Below are 16,022 nucleotides of genomic sequence, written 5' to 3'. Positions count from 1 at the left end.
TGGCTGTCTTCCGGATGTCTCTGTTTCATTTTGGGTCTCTGCCACTCCCCTCTCCCTCCTGACGGATGAGGTTCTTACTTCTTATGGACTTCCTGGCTTGGTTCAATCCAGAGGATGTGGGCATCTCTGGAATCAGCCCATCCAGGCCCAAACCTCAGAGAGAGGCTTTTATTTTATTATTTTTATGTTTATTTCTGACAGAGAGAGAGACAGAGAGAGAGTGAGTGCACGCATGTGTGCGTGAATGACTGGAGGGGGAGGGGCAGAGAGAGAGAGAGAGGGAGACAGAGGATCCAAAGCAGGCTCTGCTCTGACAGCACAGAATCTGATGTGGGGCTCGAACCCACAGGTTGTGAGATCATGACCTGTGCCGAAGTTGGATGCTTAACTGACTGAGACACCCAGGCGCCCCCAGACAGAGGCTTTTAAAAGATAAGAGAGGTGCTGGTCTTTCGTGGCCCATTTTTTGTAGGCTCACCCCTTCTCTAGGCTTTGCCTTAGCAGAAATGCCCTGGATTTCTAAACAGCTCCTTTGTCCCATAGCCCTGGGCAGACACCATCCTCCACCTCCAGCTCTGCCCCATTCCAATAGCAAGTGGTGAAACATTTATCCTATTAACAGCTCAGATTTGACAAGTGTGAACTGGGTGGGTTCTAGGTCTTATCACATAGGTTGTCTCATTTATAATTAGCTTTTAATTAGCATCTACTTTGTGTTTGGCAATGTGGGAAGCACTTTACACATCTTTTCTTATTTAATCACTCAACTGCCTATAGAGGTAGCTATTATAACTAATTTTATTTTACAGGAGAGTAAACTGAATGCTGGAATGGTTCAGTGATGCTTGGGTCACAGGGAGGGGGTTCTTGAAGCTGCGGGGAAGAAGTTTGTAAAGTACTTCACAAAGTGCCCAGCATGTGGAACTGACTCAATAAAAGATGGACAGCCCTGTCCATCCTAAGTTCCCTCTCCAGAGCCCCTAACTGAGATGGCTCCTCTTCCTGCCCTCTATCCCGTCCTGGTACCAGCTCTTCTAAGAATGCATTAGTTTGCATTTGAGCTAGGCCCAATGGTGGAATTTCAGGTACTGTGAGTTGAGTAGAGGTGATGGGAGGGGGCAGGGAGGACACAGAAAATGGCCACTGACTCCACTCATGGCTAAGGCTCCTTTTGTTTTGCTCTTGTGGTCATGTCCAAGAGGGACATCCAGGGGCCCGGCTGCCGAGTCAACACGAAGTGATGTCTGGTTGTCATGAGTTCTCATTAGTGGATTATTCATTCTGTCTGGGAATTTGAACACAGCCTCATCCCCTCACTCCTCCCCTGCATCTTCTCTGAGACTAGGGTGGGGGTAGAGCCAGGACTTCAAGGGCTTCAGATTCCCTTCTGTCACTATCACAGGGTCTGGCCTGAACTATGACCTCTCTGAGATACCCATTGGGGCCACAGAGGAGACCTGGCTTCTCAATGTGGCTCTGCTATGGGCAACTCACCTTCAGACTCAGGGCAGGTCTTTGTCCCTCTTTGGACTTCAATGTCTTCATCTGTAAAATGGGACGATAGGACTGGCTGTTCTCTGAGGCTTTCCCAGCCCTCTCATGCAGTAAATACCACAGAGAATCCCTCTCCCTGCTTTACCTGCCTATTCGAGAATATGTAGAAGGTGGGGACAGAGGATCTGAGGTAGAATAGGATTTGAGGAATGAAGCAGAGGGAGGAGTCTCAGTGGTTCCTAGCACTCCCGGCTTGAGCAATTGGTTGATTGGGGTGTTGTTTATTGACAGAAGGGAGAAAAAGAGGCAAGAGTGGCTATGGGGAGGGATGATGAATTCATTTTTGGATCCATTGGACTTGAGATATTTAAGGGATGGGCCTAAGCTAAGCCAACATGGAGGCGAGATTGGATTTGTACAGATACAGGGTTATCTGTATCAAGGCCCATGTTCTCTCTAGCACACCACCCCAGGCAGAGTGTGCGGTGCTCACTTGAGCTACTGAGGGCCAAGGAAGGGTCAGAGAGGGCTCATGTTCAGGGCAGGGCCAGCAGCTGGGAATATTAGTGGTAGGGAAAAGCAGAAGGCTTAATCAGGGAGAGCCTCCTGGAGGAAGAAATTGAATGTTATGTTCTATAGATATCATGAGAGGGTGAGGTCCGAAGGGGAACAGGACAGAAGCATAGTCAGAAGGGTCCTTGAAGGCCACGCCCAAGAAGATGATGTGACTTGCTTGAAGTCACACAGATAGTCACAGAGCCAAGATTCCAACCAGGTGTGCCTTACTCCATGGTCTCTGTTCTTAATCCACCCCATAGGATAATGCTCTCAGGGCATGAGGCCTGGTCAGGGGAGAGGGGGGAGCCAGGAGCTAGACAATGCAATGGACTTAGTGTCTCTCAATTCAGACCTATTTTCCCCAACTCATGTGTGGTCAAATTCCAGATGAATGAAAAGACAACAGAGTTCTGACCCTTGAAGTCAAAGAACACAAGAGCTGGGAATGTCCTAGTTTTAACACAGATCCGACTCTAGGTACCGGATTGCTCTTGAATGTAGGTGGCATGTATAACTACTTAGCACCTTTGAGCTCAGGGGCATACAGAATCTCCCTTGGCCCCCAAACTGGTCTGTCACTATGCCCAAAAGTTCATCAGTGCACCCTGACTTTGGAATAGATCTTGCCCAACCGGGCCCCGACCAAAGAGGGAGCGCATCTTTGGCACAGAGGGCACTTACCAGACACTTTCCTCCTGGGCAGAAGGGATGGAAGTCCCTGGAGGGGACCGTTCCCCGTGACTCTGGAGAAGACCAGTCTGCCATTCAAAGGGGCTGGCTTGCCTGACAGAAGGGCAGGGAGCCGCTGGGCACAGCAAGCTGCAGCGGTGGCAGCAATGGTAAGTGCCAGCAGCTCGCAGTGAATATGCAGTGTCAAATGGGGTGCATTACTCTCCGTGCAAATTAAAAATTAAAATTAATCAAACACTCAAATTGATTTCCTTCCCGTCTGTTTGCTCTGCTGTGCCAGTCAGATGCCTGCCTGCCTGCCTGGTCCAGTTGAGCCCAACTCCAGGCCAGGCCTGGGCAGCTCAGGCTGTTGCAGAAGTCTCTGGGATGGGCTTAGGAGCTATAGTCACCTCATTCCCACCTTGGGAAATCCGGTAGGGGTCAACCCAACCAGGTCCCCGAGCCTGAGACCTGGTGCTGGGCTTGCAATGGGGGGAAGGCAGGAAAAGAACATCACTCTAGTCTAGAGGAAACACTCACATTGGGCTGGGAGGCAGGACCCTAGGGAATATTCATGGGGCCATCATTGACTGATCTCAGTTTCCGCATCTGTGGAATGGGGAGAGAGAGACAGATGGAATAGCTGCCCCCTGGTTCTTGTGTGCTGGCTTATGGTCTGGACTGGCCTTCCCTAGGGATGGACTCATCTCCAATCCCCAACCAGCCAGGGTCCCTGACCTCTCCACCCAGGCCTTGATCTACCTACCACTTATCATTGGGCAACCGTGGGCAAGTCACTTAACATCTCTGAGCCTCCATTTTCTTCTGGGTAAAATGGGAATGATAATACCAGTGTGTGAAAGGAGAGGAGCATGCAAGTTTATTGGGATCAACACCCACGGTGGGGAGGGAGTGAGGAAACAGAGTGGGCAGAGGGAGAAGTTGGACTGTGACACCTTCACAGTGCAGATCCATGGGCATCTCTGGGCCTGAGCTGTCTGAGGGGTTGACCTGAGTTGGGGTGAGAGTGTCAGGTCTTTATCCCCAGCTTTGACCAGCTGTTGGATGCAGCTGCCTGTGGAAGGGCAAGCCCTGGGTGAGGAGCCTCTCGCTTCAGCCGAGGGGAAGCTACTCATCTGTGGCCTGCCAACCTTGACAGCCTACCAGCAGCAGGAAGGAGTGTTTCAGCCAGAAGGGGGGTGTGGGTAGGGCATTGGGGTGCCTCCCCAACACTGCAGTCGGGGGAGGTTGGGGTGAGGGTCCCCTGGAACAAGGTTGTGAACCCGGCAGGAGTCAGTGTACAATAAGCCGCAGTCATTCTGTTGAAAAGGCTTTGGGGACTCCCTCCTTTCCTTTTGCCTTCACATCCTGACACTCAACCAAGCCCTATCTTGGAGGGCTTGGTGAATATCAGGATGTGAAGGCGAGGAAACCTTCAAAGTTCCATCATCCTTCTATGACATTCAAGGACTTTGGTGACCAGACCTGATCCCCTGTCCTGGCGTCTCCCAGCATTACACCCCCTTGACAGTGTGGGTGCTTTCTTATTTTTCTGCAGTTCTCCCTCCCTCCCTGCATTCAAACACCATCCATGTGGCCAGCACATACTCCCTGAACCCCTGCAGTGGCCAGGCCTGGGCTGGTGGGTGTGGTGGGTGCCGAGGAATCAGAGGTGACCCAGACCCGGTTGTACCCTTCCACCCCACCCCCACATTTCTCCTTCCCTAGCCCCCACCCCTCTGTGAATTCCTATGCTCCTTCAAGGGCAGCCATTCCATGGCCATCTGGGGAGAGCCAGATCAGGCTGATGCCCCGGTGAATGCAGTGGGGTCCCCCTCACCTCTGAGGCTCGAGGCCAGACTCCAGGGGCTCCTGACCCTTGGTTCTATGACCCTGCCAGCCTTTAACCCCCCACTCTAACCAGAACTTGGAACCTTGGCCTTCTTTTGTGGATGTGGCTGTTCACGTGCTAGTCTGCCCACAGCCTGCGCACTTCCTGAGGATAGGGCCCCATGGGCCTGTCACAGAGTATACCTTCCGTGAATGGGAGCTGAATTGCAGGTCTGACATCCCCTCCTCCCCGACGCCATAGCTACGTACACTCCCAGGTCCCTAAACTCCCCCCACCCCACTGGCCTCCCAAACTGCAACTCTAGTCCGATCTCTCAGTAACAGGCGGGGTTGCCTGTCTGCCCACCACTCTTGCCGCTTGTGTCTATGTCTCCCAGGGGTGTTGATCTCAGGGTCCCAGGAGGATGCTTGGTAGAGGATCAGTGCCCCTGATAGACTAGTTGGACCCTCCAGCTTCCTTTGTCCTCTCTCCTACATAGGGAGACATGAGGAATAAAGAATTCTACCCTTTTACAGATGGGAAAACCAAAGGCCCAAGGATCCAGTTCAGCCTGGGGCTTGCTGCTGGCCTAGTGCCCTCTCATCCCTCCTCCATCCCTGAGCCTACCTTCCCCAGACATTCCCAGATGGAGCATTCCAAGGGGCTTTCCTCTTCCCCCAATTCCCACCTGGGCCCTCACCTGCTTCCCCCCATCAGATGTCTGGGAGTCCCTGTTGGCTATAAGAGCTGAATTGGATCCTTGGGGCTGGGGGCTCTAGGACCTAGAATCTGGCTCTGGTGGGGTCATTTTCATTGTTTTATTTTTTCTATTCCCTAGTTACAGGCTGTGGCCAGAATCAACCAGAGATGGCAGAAAGGACCAGTCCTGTCATTGCTTTACAGTTAGGGGGGACAGGGAGGGGCAGGCATTGCCCTGAGTTATTTATACCTAGAGTCTAAGTGGAGCCTGAGCCAAGGTCTTCTGTTTCCCTCACCATGCCACCAGGTCACTGTCAAGTCTGCGTCCCCAACATGCCCTACCCAGTGCTAGGGTCTGGGCATTAGAAAAAAGGGTTGGAAGGGCATCCGGGTGACTCAGTCGGTTAAGTGTCCAACTTTGGCTCAGGTCATGATCTCACAGTTCATGAGTTCAAGCCCCACGTCGGGCTCTGTGCTGACAGCTCAGAGCCTGAAGCCTGCTTCAGATTCTGTCTTCCTCTCTCTCTCTGCCCCTCCCCTGCTCACACACACACACACTCTCTCTCTCTCTCAAAAATGAATAAACTTCAAAAAATATTTAAAATAAAGAGACAAGGGTTAGGAAGGGTCCTTGGGTGTGGGGTGCTGAGTGGCAGGTTGGGAAGCAGCTGGAGGAGCTATAGGATGCTGTCCTCTGCTTCACATCTCCAGGGACAGTCCAGAGCCACCAGGCTAAACTCCCAGCTCCTTATGGGACCTCTAGAACCTGTTGTCCTGACCCCATGCCACCTGCAGCCCCATCTTCAATCCTCTCTCCTTGTGCTCTGACTGCATGGGCTTTCTCTCCTTTCCCTCACTGCAGGGCCTTTGCATGTGCTATTCCTTCTCTCTGGAGCCCCTACTCCTAAAAATTAATGTCTATCCACCCTTCTGGTTGTAGGTCAAATGTCACATCCTGCAGGAAGCCTTCCTGACTCCCAAGACCAGCCTGGGCCTCCACCTACCAGCCCCATGATCCTTCCTAGCACTTGTCCAAGGGGTAATTCCACATTTCTTTGCATGATGGTTTGAATTGTTTCTTCCTCCAGATTCTAAGTTCTCTGATATGTATTTCCCACACCTGGCACAGTGCCTGGCGTGGAGGAGGCCCTCAATCAATGTTTGTGGAAAGGAGGAAGAACAATGGCTCTCAGTTAAAATCCCGGAAGCGCATGCTAAACCTTGGTTTTCTCTTCTCTGAAATAGGAATGGGAACACCAGGATCAGTGTGAGGATCAGCCAGTGAATAAAGACTCCTGACACATAGTTGGTTAATAGTAAAGAGGAGGAAGGAGGTTAGAGTGGGCTTGGGGTAGTTGAGGAAGGCTGTTTAGGGGTGGAAGGACCTGAGAGGTGGATGGGTTGTGTAAGCCAAGTGTGAGGGACCGGTGGGAAGAGAGACAGCAAAGAGACAGCCTGGCTGGGTGGGGCAGTTCTCTGAATCTTTGGTGACCCTATTTATGTTTCGGCCTAACCCAGGAAGCCAGGGGATGGCTGAGAAGGCAGGCAGGAAATGCCTCCTGCCTCCTGGGACTCTGTGCGGGCCGCTCAGCCTCAGGCCGGACCTGGCATGGTGATGGGGTCTGGGATGCTGCCAAGGTCTCCCCCACTGGCCTACGGAGAAAGCTGAAAATAGCAGAGGGGCCCTGGGCAGGCATCTGCAGGGGCACTGACCCAGCCCTTGTGGCAGGAAGCAGCCAGCTCCCAGTTTCTGGTGAAGGAGCCCCTTCCTGGAGCTGCTTGCACTGGCCTGGCCCCCAGCCTCTGGCCCCCAGCCCCCAGATGCTGCTGCTCTGGCAGTGAAGAGCGATTCCTCTAAGTGGGCTTGTTCATTATTCATGTTTGCCTCTCTGTAAAGCCTGCTGGGAAGCAGAGGTGGCAATAGCTCCTGGCCACTAGCACAAGGGCAGGACACAAGGGGGTCCCAAAGAGATCTCTGTACCTTCCTGCCTCTGTGCAGAACCCTTGGATAAGAGGGCCAAGGCCTGGAGCTGCTGAGGGAAAATAAATGACTTAGAGTTACGTTTTTTTTGCAGCCGTAGGGCACACCTGCTTGCCCCCATACTTAGGGAGGAAGCTGAGGCTCAGAGAGGGTGTGCTACTTATCTGAAGTTGCACAGCAAAGCTGGGGGCATAAATTCCCACGCATAGACATAAAGGCTGTGTGGCTCTCAGAACAGGAAAGTGGGAGAAATGAAGGGGGATTAGACTGGAATTGCTGCTCCGCGTGGATGTCAGGCACTCCTGGGAAAGGCTGTTTGTCTCTGTTTGGCTTCCCTGGGGTCTACCTGGAAGCCCTGGGAAGACTCCTCAGGAGGTGTGTTGAGCCAGAGCAGGCAACAGCCGTGAGCTCATCTCCCCTGAGGCCCCCAGGAAGTCTGGTACGAAGGCAGAAGAGAAATGGCTGGGAAGGGAGGCAAAAGGAAGACATGAAGGGCCTTTGGGATAGGCCAGAAAGCCAAGCTCAGGTGTGGGGAAGGAAAAGGACATTTGCTGAAGGCCTACTCTGTGCTGGGTCATTCCTGTGCATTCTTCTCTATGAACTCTTCACCAACCTCCTTGGTGGCCGAGTATTTTATTCCCATTGTACAGAGGAGCACTGAGGCTGGCAGTGGCACTGGCCTGACACCAAACTGTGGGGTCTTTGCAGGGCACCTTGATGGGTGAAGGCCAAAGTCAGGCCTTCCCTGGACTCACAGCCACAGCGAAGCCTGGGCTTCTCCTGCTTCCAGCTCCTGTCAGCAGGGGGAGGCTGTGCTGCATCTGGTTGCAGGAACTGGGAGCAGAGGTTGGGATTGGGATTACTAGGGCAGGAGAGGAGGTCTCTTTCAACAGCTCCTGGTTTGGGAGCCCTTGCCCATGCCCCTGTGATGGCTGAAAGACGGGTAGGGCTTCTGCCTGGATTTGCTAAGTGTCAGCCTTGCTGCTGCCCCAGAACCAAGATGAAACTCTCGATTCAAGGCTCTCATAGCTTCTCTTCCCTCAAATACACCCCTCCTTCCTATTTTCCACTGCCATGTTTTGACGAATGCTCTTCTCTTGGCATGGGATGCCCTTTCTGTTCTTTTCAGCCTGGCCAACTCCTACTCATCCTTCAACACCTGGCTTCAATGTCACCTCTTCCAGCTTGCCTGAATTTCCTCCATCCCCCAAAGTTCCCACCATGAATTCTTTCATTTTTTTTTAAGGGCAGGACTGTGTCTGAATCATCTGTGTGTCCCCAGTACCTAGCGCAGGATGGGGTTCAGAATAGATGCTTAGTGAACAAGTGGGCAAAATGCATCCCTCTGTGGAGATCAGAGAGCAAGGGTCTAACTGGGGTGAAAGTAGGTGTGGGACACACAGAAGAGGAAATGCTCATGCATCGGGCCTGTTCAGGATCAGCCTGACAGGGAGCCTAGGAGTGAACATAAGCTTTATTTCCCAGGGGTATCGTGAGGGTCCAAGGAGATCTTGGATGTGAAAGAGTTCTGTAAACTGTAGTGTGCTGTCTCTGCTAGGTCCTTGTACCTCTCAACTTTGCCTTGTTCCCCAGATGAGGCTGGAGAGAAAGGCCACGGAATGAGGGAGGGAGCAGACCAGGCCTGGTGGGGGTGGGGTCGATGGAAAGGAGTGCAGCCTCAGCCACTTGCCCCAGCTCTCAGAGGCAAGGAGAGGGTGGGATTCTGGGTGGAGAAGGCCTGCCTTGGGACTCCCTCTCTTATGGGATCTAACATCATATCCGAGTTCCGCATGGCCCCAGAGATGATGTAAGCCAGTGTCCTTCCAAAGAGGGGTAAGCTGAAGCCCAGAGAGAGGCAGGCATTTGCCCAAGGTCACACAGCAGGGGTAGGAGGCCATCCTACGAGCCCCATCCTCCCAGCATGACAGGTGTCCTCATCCTGGGCTCAGATCCGGACAGCTATTTCCCTGATCCCTCCTCTTGGCCCCGCAGTCCCCGGCGCCCAGTCCGCACTACCCCACACCCCAGCCTGCCCTTAGGCATAGGCGCTAACAAGCACTGAGCGCCCCGTGGATGGCGTGGTCCGGACAGCTCCCGACCGTCCTTCTCCTTGACTCACCTCCAGCCCGGGAGGGCCAGGATCAACGGCGGTGGCCAGGGCGCCGCCCGCACCGCCGGGCTGCGCCACCGCCCCGGACTCTTCCGGCGCGGCGAGGTCGCCCTCCTTGGCGCCCCCGGGTGGGGCAGGTCGAGCCCGGTGCGCTATCCCTTTAAACCCGGGCGAGATGGGAGCTGTCAGCGACAGCCGAGGCTAGCGCGGGACGTCGCCGCCCGCCAGGCCAGAGCAAGGAGCCGCGGTGCGAGCAGAGAGCGGAGGTGGTGGCGGGGCCGGGGCGCGGCAGGTCCCCTCGCTGCCCACTGAGCTCTCGAACCCGGGGCCCGGCGAGGCGGGCGGAGCCCAGTGTAATGCGGAGAATGTGAGAGGCAGTGCAGAGCGGTGGGGAGGAGGGCGCGCGCAAGAGGGCGGCGGCAAGATAGACGGAGAGACAGCGGGAGCGACAGAGGACAGGGAACAGGGAGCAGGTGGGAGAAAGGAGAGGAGAAAAAAGGAGTGGCAGGGACAGGAAAGGGGGACAGAAAGGAGCGAGAGAACATTAGGCGCGGGCGGCGGCGCAGGCGAGGAGGAGGAGGCCGGCGCCTCTGGGTGGGAGCGCCGGAAGCCAGAGTTGGGCTCCCCGGCCGGGGTTCGGGTTGCGAGCGCTGCCGCGACCGGGCCGGGCATGGTGTGGGAGAGGGGACGCCCGAGGGGCCCCCTCTGGGAACGGCGGGGGACCTGAGGCAGGGCCAGCCGGGACAGGGGCGCAGGGCCACTCCACAGGCCCCGCGGGCCGTGCTCCGGAGGCTCCAGCTGGCCCGGGGTAAGGGGGCCTTTGTGAGCGCCCCAAGAGTGCGCAGCCGGGCGTGCGGCCGCGGGGATGTGTGCGCGCCCGGGGGGTGCGCGGGTGTGCGCGAGTGTGAGCGCCCCGGCGGGTGGGAGCGCGCGTTAGGGATTCTGCTGGCATCGCAGCGTGGAGAACAGGAGGCAGGAGTGGGGCGCGCAGGGGAGCGCGGGGCCCTCCCGCGCACACGCACACGCCGCGCGCGCGCGCGCGCACACACACACATACACACACGCACACGCCCTCTCTGCCTCGCTCGCTGCCGCTGCCACCATCTCGGAGCCGAGCCTTGCGGAGCGGGAACCCGAGCCGGAGCGGGAACCGGAGCCGAGCGGAGCCGAATCGGGGAATGCGGTCCCGGAACGGAGCGGCGCGCGAAGTGCGCGCCCGGGACGGTGAGTGTGGCCTCAGTGTGGCCAAGCCGGGAGGCTGCGGCGGGGCTGGGGCCGCGGGGGCGCAGGCCGGGGAGCTGGGGTGTCTGCCCGCCGGCAGCGCCGCGTGCGCGGCCTCTGATTGGGCGGGAGCCTCGGGGGCAGCGGGTGGGGGTGGGGTGTTGGGTGCGCGCCCGTGGGGGGCGTGCACGCGCGGAGATGGATGGGGCGCGCTCGGCACCCCGGTCCGTGACCGCGCTCCCGCCCGCTGCGCGGCCCCGCCTAACCCTCGTCTGCCGCGGGAACCCTGGCGACTTGGAGCAACTTTGTGTGTGGGGGGAGAGGAGATGGAGGCGTTTTAATGGTGGAATTCCGGCCTTGTCTTCCAGAGGAGAGAATGCGAGGGAGGAATGGGATGGGGGTGCGGGCTGTGCCGCCCGGCGGGCAGAGGGGTACATATCCACCACCCCATCGGCGCAGCCGCCGGCTCTCTGGGACACCAGTCAGGCCCCGCGGCGCCGCGCTGGAGCCGCTCCCCGGCGCTGGACTCCTGTGCCTCCGGCAGGGTCCGGCGGGACCGCGCGGCGACAGCTACCAGGCCTGGGGGCCGCAAGGTCGTCTTTGCAGCCAGGCTGAGGACAACAGGGCTTGAGGTGGGAGTGGGGAGACGTGCCTAGTGTGTACGTGTGTGTGGTCCCGCACCTTCTGCCTCGTGGGACAGGCCTCTGGAAGAAGGGAACTGCTGGAAAGATTATCACATTAGACCTGGCTCCCTGGAGCTCCAGAAAGGCCAGGGATTGGAAGGGGAACCTCTAAGTCCCTGGCCTGGTGCCCACCCCACTGCGCACATGCCTTCTTTGTTTGGAGCCATGCTCCTGTGTGCCTTACTATGTGTCAAGGTTGTGCCTTGCTGTGTCCCCCACTCCCCTTCTTGAGTCTCCTTCTACCCCTCTGTGCTGGTTGCCGCAGGGAACTTCCTCGGCCCCCTCCCCAAATGGCAGCCCTGCCCCTTCAGAAGATGTGAGGATGACATGTGGTCCCTTGAGAGGGAGGAACCATGTGCTCCGCACCCTCCCCTTCCCCTGCCCCAGCACCCAATGACAGGCCCAAGGAAAGGTCAGAGGTCAGGACCTTCCCCTTTACAAATCCTCCTTGCTTCCAGGGCAGGTTCTTCCTCCTCTAGGAAGTCTTCTCTGATTGCTCCTCAGTCTGTCCTTCCAGCTTGGGTTTCTGGATTGGAGCGGCTGGGTTCCCCAGCAGCCCTCGTTCCTGTGCTCTCTCCAGGCACTCAATGTGTGAGCCTGTAGGGGTCAGAAGTCTTGTTCTCAGCCTACACGTTAGCTGGAGGGGTGTGATGCTGAATAATATCTGCCTGCCTCTGGGGGATGGTAATATTTTGTTTGACCAGCTTTCGGGCTTAAACCTTAACTTGCACTTCGTTAGCCCTCTGGAATCTCTCAGCCACCTTGTGAGAGGCCCATGGACGTGCTTCCACTCCATTTCACGGAGGAGGATTTTGAGGCAGAGATGGAGCTAGAAGTCCAGTGTCAGGGCAGCAACTTTCCACTGCGAAAGTATCCTTTAACCCTGGTCTTTGGTGAGGTGCGGAGGGGCAGGGAGGGCACCCAGGCCCCCTTCGTTGACTTAGCAGCAGAGCTCTGGTGGGCTGCTGCTAGAGGGTCTCCCAGGACAGCTGTTCTGCTGCCTGTGACCAGCACCCTCCCCAGATGGGCAGGAAGGGGGGCACCTCAGCTTGGCTCGCCATGGCTTGACTTCTGGCACCTCTTGACCCTGGCTTCATTAACCTCTGCTTCCTAGATTTGGGGCCAGAGTCTGCCTGGGCTCTGCTCGATGGTTTGCAAACCTGGTTCCTGTAATCTTCAGCACTGGAATGTCAGTATTATTCTGGGATTCAGAGGGGTTTCTCCACCCCCAGCCTGGACCTGTAGGGTAGACCCTGGCACTGTCTTCCTCCTTGGGCACTGGAATCCTTCCCAGTCTCCTGAGGTCTCCATCCTGGAGCCCCATGTGGGCCAGGGAGCTCACCCTCAGGGAAATGGGTTCCCCATAAAGGTCCAAATGTGCACTGGGGGGAATGGAGTCTGGTTACTTTTCGCACCACTTCTTCCCCAGGTGGCCCACCTGAGGCAGAGAAGCTAGAACAGCTTTCAGCCCCAGTCATTTCTTTTGTGAACCCCCCCTCCTCCCTTCCACCTGCCCACCTGGTAGCAGCCTGGACTCTTCCCCAGTGCTACTTTGGTCCTTAGAGGCCTCCAGGGTGGGGAGAGCTGTTGCCCAGGAGTGACCAAACTCCCCCTGGGGCTGGGGGTGCTACTGGGCTCGGCGATAGCTCCTTCAGCCTTTTTGTTGGCTTCATGCTCAGGTAGTCTCTCCCTGTCTCTCCTAATCCCTTTCTGCCCTGCTCTCACTCAGTGGCCTTTCTTAGCCATTGTTCTCTTGCTGTCTCTCCCTCCCCTTCTCCATCCCCTATGGCTCCCTGAACTCTGGACTTTTGCCTTCCTGTGCATTGACACCCAGGTGGCTGGAGCATGGCCAGGTGCCCACTTGGCCCCACCCCTGCCATCCAGGTCCACTTGAATCCCTGCCCTGGTTCTTCTGGCCCCCTCCCCACCCAAGTACTCCAGCAGGCTGAGCCCTCCATTTGGGGTTGCAAGCCATGGGGAAGGAGAGAGCAGGGCACTTCTTTGACCCCTGGTCTGTGCTTTTGGGTGTGAATCCCAGTGAGGTGCACCCGGCCCCCACTTGCTGCTCCCTTGAGGAAGACAGCCACTCTCCCTCAAACCTCCTGACTGAGAAGGGGTAGTGCCCAGCGGGCCCCCCTCCCTTTCCCTCTCCAACCAGGCCCTGACCTTGCCATGGGTGTGTTTTAAATTATAAAGATACTGTATTTTAACAAATTCAGTGATAAGTTTTTGGGTGGGCTGGGCCTTTGGGTGACTTGAGGGGAAAAAGTTACCCCTGACCACTCAAGCCTCTTTTGGGGGAACTTGGGACCACTCTGGCCAACCAGAGTCTTTTCCATAGGCTTCTGGGGCCCAGACATCTGCTCCCAAGAACCATGCCTTGGCCTTACTCCTTATTGCCTAGAAACCTACAATTGGGGCCCAGTCCACATTTGGGTTCATCTCCTGGTTTGAGGCCTGGGCTGAGTACTGAGGATTCTGATGACAAGCCTGAGCCCCTCCCTGGGTGGGCTCTGAAAGGGGACACGGATATCCACCCACACCCCTGGGTGTGAGGCAGAATGGGCTGGGCAGGTGCAGAGGTATGTGAGTCGGGGATTGGCAAGGGGTCATTTCAGATGGACTGAAAGCCTGGTGCATTTTGATCTGCTCAAATGTTTCTGGCACTTGGTAGATGATCAGTAAATATGGTGAATAAATGAGTGAATGGAGAATGTGAACAAGCGAGGGCTTTCCAGGCAGATGGCACAGTGTTAGTGAAGTCATGGCAGTGGGAAGCACCGGGCATGGGTGGAACACGTTTGCAATGGAGTAGTTCATGCAGGGGCACAGCAGGCGCAGAGCAGGTTGGCACAAGACAGAGGAGGATCTTTAGTGCCTGACTGAGGAGTGTGGGCTGATTTCGTATTCAGGGGTTGCAGGGTTGAAGTTCTGGAGGGACGCGAGCAGATTTGCAATTTAAACTGCTCCCTCTGGTGGTTTTGGGAGGGGTTGGCCTGGAGAGCCAGAGGCCAGGAGGCGATCCTGAGGCCGCTATGGGAATCCAGGCGGGTGGTGAGGGCAACAGCAGAGACAGGCCTCTTATCTTCTGAGGATGGCCAAGGCAACCTGCCTGGTTTCCCACCCCATGGAGGATGGAGAGATTCGGCCTAGGGGAAGAGCCTGATGGAGCAATGTAGCTAACCAGAGTGGGGCGGGACCTCCGGTATATCACCATTCCCATCACCTGGGCATACTGAAGTGACAGGTGTCCTAGACTCATAAGATGCAGCCTTTAATACTGGCCCTCCTACTGCGTGCACTTGAGCAAATCCCTGAGATCCCTCAGACCTCTGTTTCTATGTCTGTAAAATGGGTAAGTTTGTCTCCTTGGAGACCTGGGGTGAGTTTGGGTGGAAGTTTGTGACCCTAGAGGTGGGATACAAAGAGAAGGGGTAGAGGGCTGGTCACACTGCTGTTTGACAGAGGAAGAGTTTGAAGCCCAGAGAGGGGTGGTGACTTGAATAATGAGGTCATAGAACAACTTGGGGGCAGGGCATTCCAGCTTGGGGTTTTTTTGGCTGCGCCTGTGGCCTGCTGGGCAGGGGTGGGTGGCATGGCCAGGGCCTTGAGGCCTCTGCAGAGGACGTCCTCAGGCAGTTGCTTCGGCAGTCCAGCTGTCAGGGAGCATATGGGGCCATATGGCCACATCAGGGGAGGCGCCAGCCACTGAAGGAGGGTTAGCGGCTGCCATCTTGGCCTTCTGGATCTATATGGGCATTGCCAGCCATCAGGGTCAGGGTGGGAGGAGGCCAGGATGGAACCTCAGTGTCCAGGTTGGTTTGGACGTGGAGGTTGGATCTTGGCAGATGGCCCAGTTCTAGCACCCATCTGCCAGGGCAGCCGGACAGGCGGCTTCGTGCCCAGGACTGATCCAATTAGCTTAAGACCAGCTGTGCCAGTCACCCCCCATGCCCCACCCAGCTCTGATGGCCCTGCGGTCCACAGGCCACCGGGCGGTACAGCACATCTGATGTTGGGGTTTCCGGCCACACCACAGTATATGTGTGTGACATGCAGCCTCACCCTGAGCACGGATTCTATAGCTCTAAGATTTGGGGGTATAGAAATGGGTCCTTTGAATCAGCCTGGTGTGATCAAAAGGACCTGGGCTTGGATGCCATCTGGAGCTGGGTGTGAATCCCGGCTCAACTGCTTCTGAGCTGGGTGAGCTCAGGTGAGTCCCTTCACTTTTCTTTCTTTCTTTAAAAAAAATTTTTTTTAATGCTTATTTATTTTTGAGACAGAGAGAGACAGAGCATGAGCGGAGGAGGGTAGAGAGAGAGAGGGAGACGCAGAATCTGAAGCAGGCTCCAGGCTCTGAGCTGTCAGCACAGAGCCCCACGCAGGGCTCAAACTCACGAGCCGTGAGATCATGACCTGAGCTGAAGTTGGACACCCAAACGACTGAGCCACCCAGGTGCCCCAAGTCCCTTCACTTTTCTGAGCCTTGGTTTCCTCATCTGTACCACGGGAGACTGATGCCTACCTTGTAGAGGTGTCATTGGCATGCTTTGAAATAATACATGTAAAGCATTCACTAACCTGATACAGCACATCTCAGAAGCTCAGAAAATATTTGTTCATTTTTGTTCTCTGCTGGGAGAGGGAAGTGAGTCCTGTCAGAGTATCAATATCTAGACTGAAGTAGAGAGAAACCTCATTGTTTTAACTTTCCAGAACAAAATTTGCTTTATAATTCTTCATAAGTTTTTATACTCCTTCCCTCATGGCAGT

At 56.0% G+C, this 16,022-nt stretch overlaps 1 protein-coding gene across 1 annotated transcript in view; it reads left to right on the top strand.

The window, feature by feature from the left end:
- Positions 1-9,022: 9,022 nt before the first annotated feature.
- Positions 9,023-16,022, top strand: part of LOC122468002 — a 121,187-nt gene continuing 114,187 nt past the window's right edge. The window contains exons 1-4 of the mRNA XM_043554506.1: positions 9,023-9,039; positions 9,225-9,237; positions 9,358-9,589; positions 9,707-10,566. Of these exons, the coding sequence (XP_043410441.1) occupies positions 9,023-9,039; positions 9,225-9,237; positions 9,358-9,589; positions 9,707-10,566 (1,122 nt within the window). The remainder of the gene's footprint in view (positions 9,040-9,224; positions 9,238-9,357; positions 9,590-9,706; positions 10,567-16,022) is intronic.

This window comes from Prionailurus bengalensis, chromosome B3 (genome assembly GCF_016509475.1).
Source record: "Prionailurus bengalensis isolate Pbe53 chromosome B3, Fcat_Pben_1.1_paternal_pri, whole genome shotgun sequence".
Lineage (NCBI taxonomy): Eukaryota > Metazoa > Chordata > Mammalia > Carnivora > Felidae > Prionailurus > Prionailurus bengalensis.
This window is presented reverse-complemented; position numbering and strand designations above follow the sequence as displayed.